General features: G+C 50.2%; 1 protein-coding gene across 1 annotated transcript in view; it reads left to right on the top strand.

Annotated features, from left to right (window-relative positions):
* Nucleotides 1-15,673, top strand: part of ALPK3 (alpha kinase 3) — a gene marked incomplete at its 5' end in the record, with an annotated part of 52,481 nt that overhangs the window by 33,027 nt on the left and 3,781 nt on the right. The window contains 7 exons of the mRNA XM_006152867.3: nucleotides 4,877-6,875; nucleotides 8,505-8,652; nucleotides 9,054-9,181; nucleotides 9,322-9,357; nucleotides 11,628-11,908; nucleotides 12,534-12,622; nucleotides 13,409-13,632. Of these exons, the coding sequence (XP_006152929.1) occupies nucleotides 4,877-6,875; nucleotides 8,505-8,652; nucleotides 9,054-9,181; nucleotides 9,322-9,357; nucleotides 11,628-11,908; nucleotides 12,534-12,622; nucleotides 13,409-13,632 (2,905 nt within the window). The remainder of the gene's footprint in view (nucleotides 1-4,876; nucleotides 6,876-8,504; nucleotides 8,653-9,053; nucleotides 9,182-9,321; nucleotides 9,358-11,627; nucleotides 11,909-12,533; nucleotides 12,623-13,408; nucleotides 13,633-15,673) is intronic.

The following is a 15,673-nucleotide window of genomic DNA, read 5'->3' on the forward strand; positions in this document are numbered from 1 at the left end:
AAATAAATAAATAAATAAATAAATAAATAAATAAATAAAGTTAAAATAATTCTTCTAAAAAAATTCTTCAGTTGGATTCATTGCTAATATTCACCAAATTCTTTAATTTTGCCCAACTTTAGATTTTCTTCTTCTTCTTCTTTTAATTGCCACAGGGCACATGTGCTCACCAGAGTGAGAACCCCACAGTGAGGTGTGGTCATATCACAATCCTTTCCCCCATTTCTCCCTCCTATCAGGATTTAGGGCATGTACACACATATGCCCAGAGTGTTTTACTTTTCTTTCTTTCTTTTTCTTTTTTTTAGGTTTTTGTCATAGGGCACAAGTAAGTGCTCACTGGAGAGAAGAGAGACAGATTCAGAGAGAGGGCAAGTGAGCAATCACAGGGATGGCCATGCTTCAGTCCCTTCTCCTCCCTTCTCCCTTTTCCTCTCAGGATTTTGGGCATGCACACACACGTGCCTGGTGTGATTTTCTAGCCACCAGGTCCAAGACTTGAACTACTGGATGGCCATGTAGGAGTCCAGCACCTTAACCACTACGCCAGCTGCTGGCCCCAACCCACAGTGCTTTTCAGTCCTCCAAGGCTGGGATTTGCATTGCAGTTAGCCAGGTTAAATCCAGCTTCCTAATGCACACTGTTTAACTGCGATACTACAGGGCTGGCCCTTAGATTTTATTCTTAGTTTAAATATATTTTAATTATAGGTATTTTAATATCTACATTATGTTATGTTCGATTCATGTGTAGTTCCAATATTTAGGAATATTCATATGTAGTAGTTTAATTTATAAGTTGAGTTTTATGTCATATCATTAATTTCTATATCTGTTCAGTTAATATCTATTCATTTTTTAAATTGTTTTTAAATTATTTACTTTTATTTTATTTGTTATTATTATTACTATTATTATTATTAATTTGACCAAAGAAAGGCAGAGAGAGAGAAAGGGAAAGTGAGAAAGCACGCTGCCAGGTCTGGAATTTGAACCATGGCTGGCCATGTGGGAGTCTAGCACCTTAACCACTGCCCCACCTGCTGGTCCCAATATTTATTCATTTTTTATGATGCAGAGTGACAGTGTTTCCATTTCCTTCCCAGCTTTTTTTTTTTTTTCATTTCCTATCTGTTTATCTTCTGTCTCAGTCTATCCTGAAGTTTTATTTCCAACTGATTATCTCTGTATGGTTAAATATCCTCTATTCTGTTTGGGGACCAGCAGATGGCTTAATGATTACATCGCTAGACTCCCATCGTAGTTGCCCATGGTTTGAGTCCTGGACCCAGTGATGAAAACTCATGCTGGGTGCATGTACATGTGTGCCCAAGATCCTGAGAGGAGAATGGAGAAGGGATTGTGACATGACATCCCCCTTGCAGGGTAATTTCTTACTTTCTGTCTCTCTGGCAAGTGCACGTGCCCTATAGCAAAAATATCTCTCTCTCTCAAAAAAAAACAAAAAAAACCCCAAAAAACCTTATATTCTGTTTCTATTTTTTTTTCAGCTTTAAGGAATGTTCTTGACTCTCACGGGTGGCACAAGCAAGGAACTCACTCTAATCTGTGCCCTAAACCCCACTTCCTCTTAGTCTGTGTTAATATACAATGTATGCTAATATAAGATAAAAACGTTTAGTGCTTACCATCATTTTTTAAAGAATTATTTTAATTTTATTTATTTTTATTACATATATTTTTTAAATTTGACCAGACAGAGGAAGGTGAGAAAGCAAGCTGCCACGCCCAGGACTTAAACCTCGGCTGACCATGTCCAGCACCCCAACCACTATGCCACCTGCTGGCTCCCAACATAGATTCTTTTTCTGTGGTTTCCTTAGCCAAGTTTGTTCTCTGAGAGTTTCCTCAGGCATGGGCTTGTGAGGAAAATAGTCTTGTATGTTTAAAAACAAGTTTTTCAGTTTCGCAGTTTCAGGAGGTTTTGTCAGGAGAATTTTTTTGTTGGTGTTTTCTGAGATCTGCTGTCTCTAGGCTGTTCCGCTCTCCTCTCCTGGTTTCTGTTGGACATCTCCCCTGTGTCTTCTGTTTGATTTACCCCACAACCCCCCATGGCCCTATAGCTCTTGTTATATATGGAGCTTATGGCTGTAGCGCTGGGAACTAACTCGTTATCTGCAGTGATTTCTTTCTTTTTTTTTTTTTTTTTTTAAGAGAGTTTTGCTGTAGGGTGTGTGTACTCACTTGAGAGACAGAGAGACAGAAAGTAAGAAATTACCCCCCTGGTGGGATGGCCATACCTCAATCCTTTCTCCTCCTCTTGGGATTCTGGGCATGCATGCACACACACCTGCTGTGAGCTTTAAGCTGTTGGGTCGGGGACTCCAACCACATAGTCAACTACATAGGAGTTCAGTGATGTAACCATTATGCTATCTGCTGGTCCCCTACAGTGACTGTGTTTTGCTGGTGTAGTCTAAGACCTGCCAAACAGTTTCATTAATTAACCTGAATTGTTTTTTGTCTTTGTTTTTTGAGTGTTTTTTGCCTTAGGATGTGTGCATTGGCTAGAGAGAAAGAGAGACAGACATGGTGATAGGGAAAGTGAGAAATCACCACTTAAGGGACGGATGACCATGCTTCATTCCCTTCTTCTTCATTCACCTCCCAAGATCTTGGGCACACAAACCCATGTTCCTGGCATGATTTTCAAGCCACCATGTCCAGGACTTGAACCACCGTTGGCCATGTGGGAGTCCAGTGATGTAACCACTCTGCCATCTCCTGGCTCCTGTTTTTGTTTTTAAAGAATTATTTTATTTAACTTTACTCATCATCATCCTCTCTCTCTCTCTCTCTCTCTTTTCTTTTTTTTTTTTTTCTTAATTTGACCAGAGAGAGGGAAAGTGAGAAAGCAAACCTCCAGATCAAGCCTCAAACCATGGTCGGCTATATGGGAGTCCAGTGTACCTTAATCACCATGCCTCCTGCTGGCCCATTTTTGTATTTTGTTTTGTTTTTATTTTGTTTTGGGTTTCTGCTGTAAGGCGTGTGCACTCACAGGAGAGAGTCAGAGAGAGAGAAATCGAGAAATTACCCCAGAGGGTATGGCCATGCTGCAATCCCTTCTTCTCCATTCTCCTCCTGGGATTTTGGGCACACATACACACACACACACACACACACACGCACACACACACACACACACACTCAGCATGACATTAAAGCCACTGGGTCTGGGACTCGAACTATGATTGGCCATGTGGAAGTCCAACATTGTAACCACCAAGCCACCCACTGGTCCAAACTCCTGAGCTGCTTTAGTATTCCCCCTGTTCACTTTTGTTTCTTCTCAACCTCTCAGTATTTGCTGCTGGCAGCTCTTTTTTTTTTTTTTTTTAAGAAAACATTATTGTATTTAAAATTTTTTATTTCTTCTGAAAAAGAGAGATGACAGGAGAAAGAGAGAGAGAAACAGCCACTTCCAGTAGGGTCTTTACAGCATGGGACACCCCTAGCCTCAGCCAGCCTACACTGGGCCCGTGTGCACTCAAGTGTACTCAGGGAGGTCTCTGGATGCAAACTCGGGACCGCCTCTGTGAGTCTGGCGCTGCGTGACGGCTGTGCCGTGGCTGTAGCCCTCCCACCTTTTTGTTTGTTTGTTTGTTGAGATCATAGACTGTTTGCCTCCATGTTCTCTAACGATGGAGTTTGCTTTCTCTGTTTGCTCATTGGCTCTATTGGTTTTGATGACATCCAGGAAGAAAAGAGGCAAATACTATTTTATGCCGCTCTGTTGAGACAGTCTTTTAATGACACTTAAATAGGTGGCTTGACAGCACAGCAGCAAAGACAATGGCATCTGCAGCGAGAAACACAGCTGGCTTCCACTCTAAACTCTGCTAATGGATGAGTCGCATACCTTCTTTGACCTCATTGTTTGGCTTCTTATTTTTATTATTTTATTTATTTTTGCTAAAAGGTACATGTGCTTGCCAGAAAGAGAGAGAGGGAGAGGAGAGAGCGCCCCACAGTGGGGAATGGTCACACAGCAATCCCTCTCTCCATCTCTCTCTCCTTTCAGGGTTTTGGGCGTGTGCGCGCGCACACACACACACACACCGGGTGTGTTTCTCAGGCCACTGGGTCTAGGACTTGAACTGCACCATTGGCCGTGTGGGATGCTGCTGCTTTTACCAGGCCATGGAGCCAGCCCCAACTATCACTGTTCTTATCGTTAAAAAGGAGATAACTCTCTTAACATATTTCACATCATTATCAGGGGAAAGTGAGGTCATAAAATGATATGTAAAGCCTAGCAAGGTACTTCACAAACGGTAAGTGTGCAAAAGGGTAACATGAAATGTGTCATCGGGTTCTTAGCACAGGTGCCACTCAGCCCTTCCTGCCTGGATGACATCGTGTTGTTACCACCCATGCAGTGTAACTGGCGGACGCCGTCATTAAGGCCATTACTGGGATACCCTTCGCCCTCTCCCACCTCACCGTCACGTTACCCAGGGCAGTTAGTGCCACGAGAGGGCAGACCGATCACTCTGGGAGCCCTGGGGTGAGGACACTGGCCTCCAAATGGCAGGGGGAAGGGGCGAGCAGGGTCTTCTTGGAAAGAACGGGCTTTCTTCAGTGAGAGGTAGGAAGGGTCAGAGCTGGACCTGGATGCTGCATATTCCCTGGCGCAGATTCTGGGGTCAGAGATGAGGGTGGGCAGGTGTGAGGCTGTGGGACTTGGCTGTACGTCTTTGTCTCCCAACCCCCAGGAGGCCCGAGAAACCAGGTGGCAGGATTGTCATCAGAGCAGCTCTGAACGCCGTCAGAGGAGGCTGAGATGCCAGACTGGGAAGAGACCCTGATGCACAAGGACCTGAGTCCTTGCTTTTATCCCTGCTTTGCTCAGGTCCTGGAGCCCCAGGCAGCCACGGCTGCAACTGCGCCGGCCAGCAGCAGCTCTGGGAGTCGAGGGAGCACCGAGCCTATGGATACAGAGACCCCGGAAGATAGGAGAACATCCGCTCCCCAGAGAACTGGCGACAAGACTATGCAGGCCGATGGGAAGATGCAGTTGGATGGGAGGGTCCAGGGGGACAGGACGGAAACGACCCAGAGGACACAGACAGATGGGAAGACACAGGTGGACGTTGCGACTCCAGAAAGTGAGACGCCACAGTCAGACAGGAGTTGGCAGAAGGATGTGAAGACACAGGCAGAAAGGATGCAGGCAGAGGAGACACAGGAAGACAGGAAGCCACAGACAGATGCGAGGACACGGGAGGGCAGAAGGGTACAGGAAGCGGAGGGGATGCAGTTGGCGGGGAGCATAGCCACGGTCACGGAAGGTCAGTCAGAGCAGGAGTCTGCAGCCAGCCTCAGCCCACGGTGCAGAGCCCCTGAACCCCCTCCTTCTGAGGGTCCTCAGGCTCCCCAGGTTGGCGAATATTTTGCACAGACCCCTGCAGGGTCTCATGTCCCAGAAACACCTGGTCTCAGGCTTAGATCTGAGGAGGCAACATCCACAAATCTTGAGGAAACTGGGCTGGGTCCCCCGTCAGGGAATCTGCCACCTCGTACAGGGAGCTCAGAGCAGTTGGAAAGAGAGAGTTCCGGCCCAACCAGAGCCAAGCTGGAGGACAGCCTGTTCCAGCACCCTAGGGACAAGCAGCAGGGGGAAGCACTGGGTGTGGAGTTGGGTATCTGTCCTCCAGCTGGCCTGAGCCAGGAGGTACCTGCTTCCTCTCCTCTTCCTGGGACTGGCCCACAGGAGCTGCCCGGCACCCCACTTTCACAGCACAGGAACATGGCTGCCTTCCCACCCCCTGGGGACCAGGCCTTGCTGAGTTCTGCCCCCACGCTGCTCCCAGGCCTAGGGACCCCCACTCAGAGTCACCCACCAGAAACCATGGCCACCAGCAGTGAAGGGGCCTGTGCTCAGGGGCCAGATGTGGAGGGGAAGACTCCAGGTCCCCGGAGTTGTGACCCTGGCCTCATAGATTCCCTGAAAAACTACCTGCTTCTGCTGCTGAAGCTCTCGAGCCCGGAGACAAGTGGGGCGGGGGCAGAGTCCCCGGCTGGGTCTCTGGGGCCTTCGCCTGCCCTGGTTCCCACCGTGGAAGTGGCTGGGCTGAGTCCCCGGACGTCCAGGCGCATCCTGGAGCGTGTGGAGAATGATGACCTGGTGCAGAGTGCTCAGAGCCTACTGCTCAGCCCCTGCACCTCCCGCCGCCTCACCGGCCTCTTGGACCGTGAGGTGCAGGCTGGCCGGCAGGCCCTGGCCGCCACCCGGGGCTCCTGGGGCCCTGGCCCCAGCCCGCTCACTGTCCCTGCCATCGTGGTTGGTGAGGAGGGCCCCGTGTTACCCTCTGAAGGATCCAGTGAGGGTCAGGGAGAGGTTCCCATTGAGGAGCCCAGCCTCCTGGGGACCACTCCCGAGAGCAGCACAGGCAGGCCGCTGGGGCAAGCAGGTGGGCAGGCAGCCCACAGCAGAGCTCAGGAACCCTTGCCAGAGGAGGAGGGCCCAGGGGAGGCTACCACAGGTCTCCCTGCAGCCACTCCTGAGGAGCTGGCTCTGGGGGCCCGCAGGAAGAGATTTCTCCCTAAGGTCAGAGCAGCAGGAGATAGGGAGACGACCAAGCCTGAAGAGGGAGATAGCCCCACAGTGTCCCCCCGGGGGCCCAGGAAGAGCCTGTCACCTGGGTCCCCGGGATCTCTGAGGAGGGAGAGACGCTCCCCTACCCAAGGTAGAAAGGCAAGCATGTTGGAGGTACCCCGGGCAGAGGAGGAGCCGGTGGGAGACCTGGGCCCCAGCCCCAAGGCCGAAGGCCCAGACGCCGAGCTGGTCCCGGATGAAAGCAAGCAGGAAGCTTTGACCACGCCCAAGAAGGCCAAAGACCTGCTGAAAGGTGAGCGGTGGGTATGGAGGGATGGCCGGAGAGCAGAGGCTGCTGTAAACAGCACCCCTGGCTGGGAGCAGTCATCCCTACAAGGGTGGTATTTCTTTTTTTTTTTTAATTTTCCAGAGTGCACATCACACACTGGAAAGAGAAAGAAAGTGAGAACTGACCCCCCGGGGGATGGCCATGCCACACTCCCTTCTACTTCACTCTCCTCTCAGGATTTTGGGCATGCATGCACACCTACCTGGCATTTGATTCTTTTTCTCTTTTTTAAGAAGTTTTTGCTTTAGGGCGTGTGCACATACAGAAGAGAGAGAGAGACATGATGAGAGGGAGTGAGAAATCACCCTCCAGAGGGGATGGCCACACCACAATCCCTTCTCCTCTCTTTTCCTGGGATCTTGGACGCACACGCACACGCACACCCAGCTTGATTTTCAAGCCACCAAGTCCAGAGCTCAAACCGTCGTCAGCCATGTGGGAGTCCAGCAACGTAACCACCATGTCATCTGCTGGCCCAACCTAGCGTGTTTTTTAAGCCGTTGGTTCTGGAACTTGAACCACGCCGTCAGCCATGGGGGATCCAACTGCTTTAATCTCCATGCCACTGGCTGGCCTATGGGGTGGTATTCTTATTTCATCATCCATGTCACAGGCTTTAGAATGAGAGGAGCGCGGGTCTTGCCTTGCTCTGCTGCTCTGTAAAATGGGTATGATAACACTGTCAGTGTAACCTTGCGAGAGTTAAATGGGACAGGATGAGTCCAGTACTCAGCATGGGCGTGGCTTCCATAGCGTTCTAGCGTTCATCATCCTTGCCATCATTCCCTCTTTCTTTTTAATACTTTTTTGATATACATTTAAAAATTTTATTTATTATTATTATTATTATTTTAATTCACCAGAGAGAGATGCAGAGAGGAAGAGTGAGAAAGCAAGCCATCAGGTCCAGGACTCGAACCGTAGTCAGCCATGTGTGAGTCCAGTGCCTCAACCACCATGCCCCCTGCTGGTCCTACCGTGAGAGCAGTCCAGGCAGAGTTCAAATGCAGGCTTCTTTTTTTTTTTGGAGAGGGTTTTTATTTTTTTCTATAGGGCACGTGCTCTCGCCAGACAGAGACAGAGAGATAGAAAGCGAGAAATCACCCCCCAGGGGGGATGGTCACGCTGCAATCCCTTCTCCTCCATTCTCCTCTCGGAATCTTGGGCATGCACGCACACGCACCTGGCGTGAGTTTAAGTCGCCGGGTCTGGGACTTGAACTATGGTCAACTACGTGAGAGTCCACCGACATAGCCATTACACTGATTGCTGGTCCCCGAATGTAGGCTTCTAAAGTTAGGAGCCAAGAATGCAAACAAGTTCCTTTCTTGACTGCTGTTTGATGTGAGCTATGAAGACCCTCTGGCTTGGGGGTGGGGATGGAGATGTGAGATTTTTTTCTAGCAAAAGTGTGTTTCCAAGATGAAGACCGAGATGCAGGTGGGAGGCAGCTGGTGGCCATGAAGTGGGGAGTTGGGGAGATTTAGATCTGTCTCTGTCAGCCAAGGGCACCCAGGGAAGCAAGCCTACACCCAGAGAAGACACAGATTTGGGGAAGTAGCTTCCCCCTCTCACCTAGGCCTCTGTTCGCAGCCCCACAGGTGATCCGGAAGATTCGAGTGGAGCAGTTTCCTGATGCCTCGGGCAGCCTGAAGCTCTGGTGCCAGTTTTTCAACATTCTTAGTGACTCAGTCCTGACGTGGGCCAAGGATCAGCGCCCGGTGGGCGAGGTGGGCAGGAGGTAAGCTGACTGGGTACCTCCTGCACCTTGCCTGGCTCCCCGATGACAGTGCGGTGCTGGGCATTGTCCAGACACTGTGTGTCTGTCATCCCATCTCATCCTCACAGTCGCCCTCAGAGGGAGACTCTGTGATCCCCGAAGTAGAGATGAGAAACTTGAGGCTCCGAGGTCTTTGAGTCACTTGTGCTCAGTCCCACCTCTAGTAAGTGTGAGGGCTGCAAACCCGGCCTGTGTGGCCCAGGACCGGCTCCTGACCACCGTACCTCTTTCACCACCTCCCCAGAGCTCTCAGAGCCTGGGTCCACAGCAGCTTCTGAGAGTGGGTCCGAGGACCCCTCCGACCACAGTCTGGCCCTGAGCCACGGTGACGGCCCTCACGAGAAGGTCTCCACTCTCTGCAGTGCCGGGGACGAGGGGCCGGCTGCCCTGGCCATCGTGCAGGCATCTGCTGTAGACTGCGGCGTGTACCGATGCACCATCCACAACGAGCACGGCTCGGCCTCCACCGACTTCTGCCTCAGCCCCGAGGGTGAGTGTGCCCTGCTGCCGGGGGCTCAGACTGGCCCGGCCCGGCCCCCGAGGGTGGGCGGCGGTCACCTTTCAGAGGCGGCAGCTCTCAGGACAGAGCAGCCCGTAGGCAGCTGCTTTCTCTTCTTTTTCTCCATCCAGTGTTGTCAGGATTCATCTCCAGAGAAGAAGGTGAAGGTAAGGGGCCCTCTGGGGGAGGAGGGGTGAGTCATCATCCTCACCCCTGCCACCTGCAGGGAAGACCTTCCTAGAAGGCTTGGAGTCTGCTCTGAATCTGCATGCTACTCCCCTTAGTCTCCTGGTTTAAGATATGGCTTGGGGAGGATGATGGAGGAGGAGCCCTATTTCGGACGACTGCAGGAGAAGAAGTGACTGTGCCCATGCCAGTCCTTGACCCAGGGAGGACTGGCCACTAGAGCATGCCTTACCCTGCCAGTTCCTCACCCGGAGTGTCTCACAGTGGCCTGTGACCCCGGCACTAGAGCCACACAGGGAACCTCCTAAAAATGCAGTTCCTTGGCTGTCCTCCAGTAACTATCTAGCGTCCAGGAAGGACCTAGGAGCCCTGCATTTTCAGCAGGCTCCTTGGTGATTGTGAAATACCCCCAAAATTTGGTAAGCATTTTAAAGGCTCAGCTATTAGGGCGAGGGTCTATACTGCCCCTGCAAGAATCATGCCAAGGCTCGGGACTTTGAAGGCAGCCCACGAGGGAAGGCTGTCTGGAGCTCCATTTGCTAACCTATGCCCGGCCCGGCCCCCGAGGATGGGCGGCGGTCACCTTTCAGAGGCGGCAGCTCTCAGGACAGAGCAGCCCGTAGGCAGCTGCTTTCTCTTCTTTTTCTCCATCCAGTGTTGTCAGGATTCATCTCCAGAGAAGAAGGTGAAGGTAAGGGGCCCTCTGGGGGAGGAGGGGTGAGTCATCATCCTCACCCCTGCCACCTGCAGGGAAGACCTTCCTAGAAGGCTTGGAGTCTGCTCTGAATCTGCATGCTACTCCCCTTAGTCTCCTGGTTTAAGATATGGCTTGGGGAGGATGATGGAGGAGGAGCCCTATTTCGGACGACTGCAGGAGAAGAAGTGACTGTGCCCATGCCAGTCCTTGACCCAGGGAGGACTGGCCACTAGAGCATGCCTTACCCTGCCAGTTCCTCACCCGGAGTGTCTCACAGTGGCCTGTGACCCCGGCACTAGAGCCACACAGGGAACCTCCTAAAAATGCAGTTCCTTGGCTGTCCTCCAGTAACTATCTAGCGTCCAGGAAGGACCTAGGAGCCCTGCATTTTCAGCAGGCTCCTTGGTGATTGTGAAATACCCCCAAAATTTGGTAAGCATTTTAAAGGCTCAGCTATTAGGGCGAGGGTCTATACTGCCCCTGCAAGAATCATGCCAAGGCTCGGGACTTTGAAGGCAGCCCACGAGGGAAGGCTGTCTGGAGCTCCATTTGCTAACCTATATCTTCATGCATCCCGCTAGTAATTTTTAAAAAAGTTTATGTATTTTCTTCTTCCATGAGTGAAAGAGAGAGAAAGACAGTGAGACAATACCCCAACAGAGTCTTCATGCCACAATCTACCCCGAGCTACAGCCAATCCTGGATCATGGGCACATGTGCACCCAGCGCATTCAGGGAAGTCTCCAGCCGTGAACCCAGAACCTTAGGAAGCTATGTCGGTCAGCCTCACAGGGTACTACTTTATTGAGGTGCCACTCTTTGACCTCCCAACGAACAGTGCCTTTTGTTCAGTTATCAAATAACATAATCTATATCAAATATAACCTCACACCTAAAACTTAATAATCGTTTTTTAACATCATGAACTGTCCACTCTCATTTCCCCAGCTCTCCCCCATGTTGGGTTATTTGAACTGGGAACCACTCATTCGTTTTGGCTGATCTATTTCTCACGTCTCTCTTAGTAGGTAATAGTTCTTTCTCCCTCACCTGTTGACATTTATTTGTCCAAGTCATTTGATGAGTAGAATTTCTTACACTTTAAAAGAATTATTTATTTTATTTTATGTATTCATTCATTTATTTTAATTTGACCAGAGAGAGACACAGAGCGAGAGAGAGAGGGAAAGTGAGATAGCAAGCCACCAGATCCAGGACTCGAACTGTGGTCAACCATGTGGGAGCGTCCAGCACCTTAACCGCCACGCCACCTACTGGCTCCAGAATTTCTTACATTTTGAATTTTGTTGATTATATCCCATTGAATGTGTCCCTTTATACATGTACATCTTCTACATCAATAATTGTTGGGTCATCGGAAAAAGTCATGACATACTTTTCTGTTATTCTGTGCAAAAAAAATGCATCATGACTTTTCCAACGACCCAATAGATTGAGAGGTTTGGTCATAGTCTGCTTTTTTTTTTTTTTTTTGGCCCCATGACTAGAAACTAGAAGCTTCTAGTTTTCTACATTTCTCCTGTTCCCCTTCAGTTGGAGAAGAAATTGAGATGACCCCGATGGTGTTTGCCAAGGGTCTGGCAGACTCAGGCTGCTGGGGAGACAAGCTCTTTGGGCGGCTGGTGAGCGAGGAGCTCCGGGGTACTGCCCACGGCTGCGGCCTTCGGAAGGCCTCCCAGGCCAAGGTCATCTACGGGCTAGAGCCCATCTTTGAGTCAGGCCGCACGTGCGTCATCAAGGTGTCCAGCCTTCTTGTCTTTGGGCCCAGCAGTGAGACGTCTCTCCTGGGCAGAAACTATGACGTCACCATCCAGGTATCGTGTCCCAACTTTGTGCCCTGTCCCTTTGTTCTCTCATACCCGTCCTCTTCCCAGGCTGATCCTGTAGGGAAGCCCACTACAGAGTCGGAGTCATTTTGGTCTCCACATTCTGGGGTTTCTAGGCTAGACCTGGAGGACTGTCTGAGCTGTACCCAGAATCTAGACACTTGGTCACAGGGAGCTTGACAGCTTCAAATCCATTCAAGCCATGGTTTTCAGACAACCTTTGCAGCACAAACCTTTCCCCCTGCCTCAGATGTAATCTCTGGTGGAAGCCTTATTTGTATGGGAGGTGAAAGGGGAGTGATGTGGCGGGTGGACAGACTCCCTGCTCTCTGCAAAGCTGCCCTGGGACACTGCCACCTATCACTCGGGCTCCAGGGGACATAGTTTAGAGACCACCTGGAGAACCTCATGTGGAAAGAGCAAAGCCTCTTGAAAGACACAAGAAAAAATAAAAAGAGGTGCAGAGTAGGGAGCAGGAAGGAGTCAGGCCCCCTCCCTCGGGGCTGGTCTCCCCCCTGGAGTCCCCTAGCTGATGGCTTTTCCACTCTGAGCTGGGCTCTAGGAAACCGGGGTGCCCCCTCACTGATCAGATCTTATTTCCTATAATCCGCAGGGGTGCAAGATCCAGAACATGAGTCGGGAGTACTGCAAAATCTTCGCAGCTGAAGCCCGCGCTGCACCTGGGTTTGGGGAGGTGCCTGAGTAAGTGCCAGGGAGGGACCTCAGTGCCGAGCTGCTGCAGAGCCTCATTTCTCAGCCTCCTGGAGGGTCCTGAGTTATGGCCAGGTGCAGACAGGCTCACTGCTAACTCCACACTCAGCTCAAAGGGCCCACAGAATCTAGAAATGAAGACCTCAAGATTCATTCCCCACTTTAGAAAGTCTCCTCTGTGGTCCTGCATCTCCTTCCCACCCACCCTAAGTCCCCGTCCTTTCGTCCCAGTTTTGCCGATTGCAGAGTCTGGGCACAGCAGATGTGTGTCTCTGTGCAGGTAAGGGTGTTCCTACGTGAGGCAGACTGGCCAGGATGCTTCCGTGCTAGGCAGGCTGGGCGAGCATGGATGTCTGCAGAGTCCTTTATAAATGGTGATCGTTTCATTTTGAGACTTGAACTGGAGCCCTGGTTTATTTGGGGTCTGACTGGCCCTGAGCCACAACCTGGCTGGATCCTCTCCAGAGGTGTTCCTTTCTCTTTGACACCCTGGCCTCCCTCAGTCCCTCACTCAAGCACGGAGTTCACCCATAACCATAGCCAGAGTCTGGTTCTAGTCCCACCAACCAGGGAGTAGACATGGCTCTGAAGACAGTGGCCTCTATGCCTTTCCGGAGGTGGGCCACAGCTGCCCTCCGGTGCCGTCCCTCAGGCTCAGAGCTGAAAGCTCCCTTTTTGGAAGGGCCCTTCCTTTAGACCCAAGAACAGACTTGGGTTGGAAGGAGGAGCTCTCTGGGGTCATGCCTCCTGCTCACTATAGGGGGCGTCTGTGTCTAGGATCATCCCGCTGTACCTGATCTACCGACCTGCCAACAACATCCCCTATGCTACGCTGGAGGAGGACCTGGGCAAACCCCTGGAGTCTTACTGTTCTCGGGAAGGGGGCTGTGCTGGGACTCCCGCTGCAGCCCACAACTCTGAGGCTGTGCAGAAATGCCAGACCTTCCAGCACTGGCTGTATCAGTGGACAAACGGCAGCTTTCTTGTCACAGATTTGGCAGGTATGAGGGCGTGAGGGTGCACAGGTGCATGGACGGGAAAGCACGGGGAGGGGGTGGAGCTTGTTTGATGGCCTACAGTACCACACCTTCATATCTATTTTCCTTAGCTTTTCACCACAATGTGTAAAGTAGATTGGACAGGGACCATTCTGCATGCAAACCCAACACATACCAGGGCCTCCTGAGCCCAGCCTATATCTGCAGTTGCTTTTAAAGGAGTGTAGACCAGGCCTGCTTAAACTCTAAAAGGACTTTCATTGCAAAGAACAGTACATGGCGGGCCCAGCAGGTGGCATGGTGGTTGAAGGTGCTGGATTCCCCCATGGCAGCTGGCGGTTTGAGTCCCGACCTGGTGGCTTGCTTTCTCACTTTCCCTTTCTCTGTCTCTCTCTGGTCAAAATCATAAATAAGAATAACAAATGTAATTAAATAAATAAGTTAAAAAAAAAAAAGAAAGAACAGTATATGGGATCTAATTTAAAACCCACAACCACCCTTTCCAACATCTCTCATCCTCCTTTCCCAGCAGCTTGGATCTAGACTTTTCCGTTCTCCAAACTTCTCAAGCTCTCTTCTATCCTAGCGTGAGAAGTTTTATTGTCATTCCTCTTCCTCCATCTTTGCTAGCTTTTTCTTAATTATTTTTTAGCTTTTTCTTAATTTTTAAAAATAATTATTTTATTTAACTTTATTTATTTATTTATTTGTTTATTTATTTATTTTAATTTGACCAGAGAGGGACAGTGAGAGAGAGAGAGAAGGAAAGTAAGAAAGCAAGCCACTAGGTCCAGTACTTGAACCACAGTCAGCCATGTGGGAGTCCAGTGCCCTTAGCCACCATGCCACCTGCTGGCCTCTTCTTAATTATTTAAAAATAATTATTAATTTATTTAATTCCATTAGTTGTTATTATTTTTAAATTTGACCAGAGAGAGACAGAAAGAGAGAGAAAAGGAAGGTGAAAAAGCTAGCCACCAGGTCCAGGACTCAGACTGTGGTTGGCCATCTGGAAGTCCAGCGCCTTAACCACCATGCCATCTGCTGGGCCCCTTTATTTTTTATTGCCAGAGGTCACATGTGCTCTGGAAAGAGAGAGAGAGAGTGAGAAAGCGAGAGAGAGGTTAAGAGAGAAATGGCTCTCCAGTGGAGCACAGTCACCGCAATCCCTTCTCCATCTCTCCATCTGGCAGGATTTGGGGCACTGCAATTGCCCAGCATGTTTCTCTCTCTTTTTTAAGAATTATTTTATTTATTTAATTTTATTTGCTATTATTTTTTAAAATGTGACCAGAGAGAGAGAGAAAAAGGGAAAGTAAGAAGTCAAGCTGCCAAGTCCAAGACTCAAACCATGGTTGGTGATGTGAGAGTCCATCGCCTTAACCACCACCTGCCAGCCCCAACTCGGCATGGTTTTCGAGCTGCTGGGACCAGGGTTAAAACTCTCGTTGGCCACGTGGGATCCAGCTCTCCATGCACAACTTTTCACTGCTGCACTAAAGGGCCAGCCCTCTTAGCTTTTTAGAATGGAAGCCAATTTTGTCTGACTCTTCAGTTTTCCTTATATACCCTCCATTTCCCAGAAACACCCTACAGGAAGGCCACCAAGCTTGAGTCCTTCTCCCTTCTCTGATCAGTCGCTGCAGGCCTACACTCTAACGGGCACTGGACAGGGAGAGGAAAATGCTGTCTACAGTGGGAGGAGAGGTTGCTGGGAGTTTCACACACTGTTCTATCTGTCCTTGAGGCACCTAAGTGAGAAGACCAAGGCCTAGAGATATAAAACTGACTTGGGAACAGCAGTTAGCATAATGGCTATGTCGCTGGACTCCCACATAGTCGACCGCAGTTCGAGTCCTGGACCCGGTGGCTTAAACTCACGCTGGGCGCGTGTGCGTGCATGCCCAAGATCCTGAGAGGAGAATGGAGGAGAAGGGATTGCGGCGTGGCCATCCCCCCTGGGGGGTGATTTCTCGCTTTCTGTCTCTCTGTCTCTCTCTGTCTGTCTGGCGAGTGCACATGCCCTATAGCAAAAACCTCTCAA

Source organism: Tupaia chinensis, unplaced genomic scaffold, assembly GCF_000334495.1.
Source record: "Tupaia chinensis unplaced genomic scaffold, TupChi_1.0 Scaffold000359_1, whole genome shotgun sequence".
In the NCBI taxonomy this organism is placed as follows: domain Eukaryota; kingdom Metazoa; phylum Chordata; class Mammalia; order Scandentia; family Tupaiidae; genus Tupaia; species Tupaia belangeri.